We start from the raw sequence: 2178 nt of genomic DNA on the forward strand, positions 1-2178 counted from the left end.
ATGAAAAATATTATTCATCACTGTCACAATAACTCAATAGTTCAAAGCCATATATAAACTCTTAGAAACTGGTCGAAACATTCCCTCCTTCACAAATAGACCGCCGAGTTTTGAGGGTGAGATTTATAACCTAGGAGTAATGCGATTCTGCTCCGCGGGGGTCACAATGTGGTTTCGGGTGATTTCTTTGAGTGAAGTGCATCCACTGAGCGCCATTGTGAGTTCAAACTCGTCTCGGAGCATCTGAAGCACTTTTCTAACGCCAGCTTCGCCTTCGGCTGCCAGGGAAAATACCACTGGCCTCCCGATCTGAAGTATCAAGGAAATGCCCGTATGTTATTATATGATAAAAGAAGAGTAATTTTTGCACGCAAATTTCATGGACCAAGTACAGGGACAAGGTGATATGTATCACTTTCTTGGGATTCCAACATACACCAATGATTTACCGCAGAGACACATTACTTGTCCCCGTAATTGATCCCATGATTTTGGGTCCAAGATTAATTTCTCATAAAAGAAAGAGCATAACACAAAGGATGTTTGCATGAGAATAGCTTAGTACCAAGAGGTATATAAGAAAACCACAGGGTTACACTTTTCAATCAAAACATATTAACCGAACTTTAGCAAGTCTTGTGGAGAACCAAATGATTTCAATTGGAATACCAAGTATGGTGTATTTGGTCAGAAGAAGTTGAAGTGCCATGTTGTTCCAACTATAATCCAAATTTAACCGACTAAATCAAAACTCAAAACATCTTTTCGGCTACATGTTCTTACTCCCGACGCGACTGCCAATCTTCCATCGCTTTCATCCGCTGCTCCATAGTCGGGTCTTGAGAAGAACTGCATCCTGGTGGAGCTGCAGACTCGTAGGTGCTACTGGACTCGTACGGCCGATGCTCGGATCCTCTCCACCTGTATCTGTTCTTCCTACTCGGTCCAATGACGGTCTCGATGATGCTATCCTCCTCCTCTCTACTTAATCGGGTCGGAGTGTTAGAATCGACCTGAGTCTGTGATAATTGCTCCTGCACCTTAGCATGTAATTTCTCCTGCGATATACCAAAACAACCCGGTCAATTCTAACACATTTAAAATGCATTGTTATAAAAATTAAATATACAAATTAACTGCTACTTACAGCCAGATCCCGGTTCTGCGCTTTCTTCACTTCATCGGCGTAATTTGGACTCCAACCAGTCAGAATACGATCTGCAAAATGCCCGAGTTCTCCCCTTCCCTATTTTATTCACATATATCATTAACTCATAACACATAAATTATACTCAAATTGATAACCTAAGAGCTAATATATTATATACCTCAAGCGCCAATTGATGATAATGCTGGCTGAAGGACCTGGAGCCCCCGTGATGCTCGTAACTGCGGGGCGCATTGCGGTTCCTCCTTGCTATTTCAGCTTGTTCCTGCAAAAGAATGTTAAACAGATATAATATAGAATTTCAAACAATAAACGAAGATATATACTTCAATAATACCTGAGCTTCGGCCGTGTCCCAATAATCGCAAAGTGCAAAAAAATCAACTCCATCGGCGCGCTCGTCAAGATGCCAGTAACGCTCCCAATCTTCTGTTCTTTGAGTAAAATATTTTTTCTTCAGCTCTGACCGCCACCTCTTGAACGATAGATTGATTTGCGTGAAGCAGTAAGTCCAGGCACAAGCGTAATCGTCAAGAAAGAAAAATCGCTTCAGCATACAATGAAAAAAGAGATACAAATCAGTGTGTTAAACAAAATAATAAAATGACTAATAATTATGAGAATTAAAATAAATGACTCACACATATATATCGCCAACAAGCCACCAGCGCATCAATCCGCTGCGACTTCCACGTCAAATATATGTTGAAGAAATCATGTCTCCTGGCTAAAGCGGCGAGGAAATTGTTGAATGAGTTAGCAAATGGCCCGACAGGCACGCCGTTCTCCCATCGGATCACGGCCCTCCGATGAATATCTGGGATGAGGTTCTGTGTCTTGGTACCACTGCGGCCGCGCCTAGTAGGTCGCTCGGTACCTACGAAAAAATGAAATTCAGGCGAAATATAAATCAATCAATATCGATAATACAAATTAAAATATTAACAGATAAACTATAAAAATCTATACACACCTTTCAATTCGAGGCATCTACGCCTTGCTTGTTCATA

At 41.2% G+C, this 2178-nt stretch overlaps 1 protein-coding gene across 1 annotated transcript; it reads right to left on the minus strand.

Moving 5' to 3' along the window:
• LOC109846103 lies at window positions 780-1913 on the minus strand. Its single transcript, XM_020415329.1, has 5 exons — window positions 1812-1913; window positions 1506-1715; window positions 1329-1433; window positions 1148-1246; window positions 780-1058 (listed from the first exon to the last, which is right to left on the minus strand). The coding sequence occupies exons 1-5, from the start codon at window positions 1839-1841 to the stop codon at window positions 780-782; spliced, it is 723 nt and encodes a 240-aa protein (XP_020270918.1). The 5' UTR covers window positions 1842-1913.

Source organism: Asparagus officinalis, chromosome 6 (genome assembly GCF_001876935.1).
Source record: "Asparagus officinalis chromosome 6, Aspof.V1, whole genome shotgun sequence".
In the NCBI taxonomy this organism is placed as follows: domain Eukaryota; kingdom Viridiplantae; phylum Streptophyta; class Magnoliopsida; order Asparagales; family Asparagaceae; genus Asparagus; species Asparagus officinalis.

Bases quoted from the DNA above. Each gene is read 5' to 3' on its own strand.
- LOC109846103 (XM_020415329.1), bottom strand. From the start codon at position 1,841: ATGCGCTGGTGGCTTGTTGGCGATATATAT. The intron at 1,716-1,811 runs GTGTGAGTCATT...TGTATGCTGAAG, and splicing joins GGCTTGTTGGCGATATATAT to CGATTTTTCTTTCTTGACGA. The intron at 1,434-1,505 runs GTATTATTGAAG...ATTCTTTTGCAG, and splicing joins GGGACACGGCCGAAGCTCAG to GAACAAGCTGAAATAGCAAG.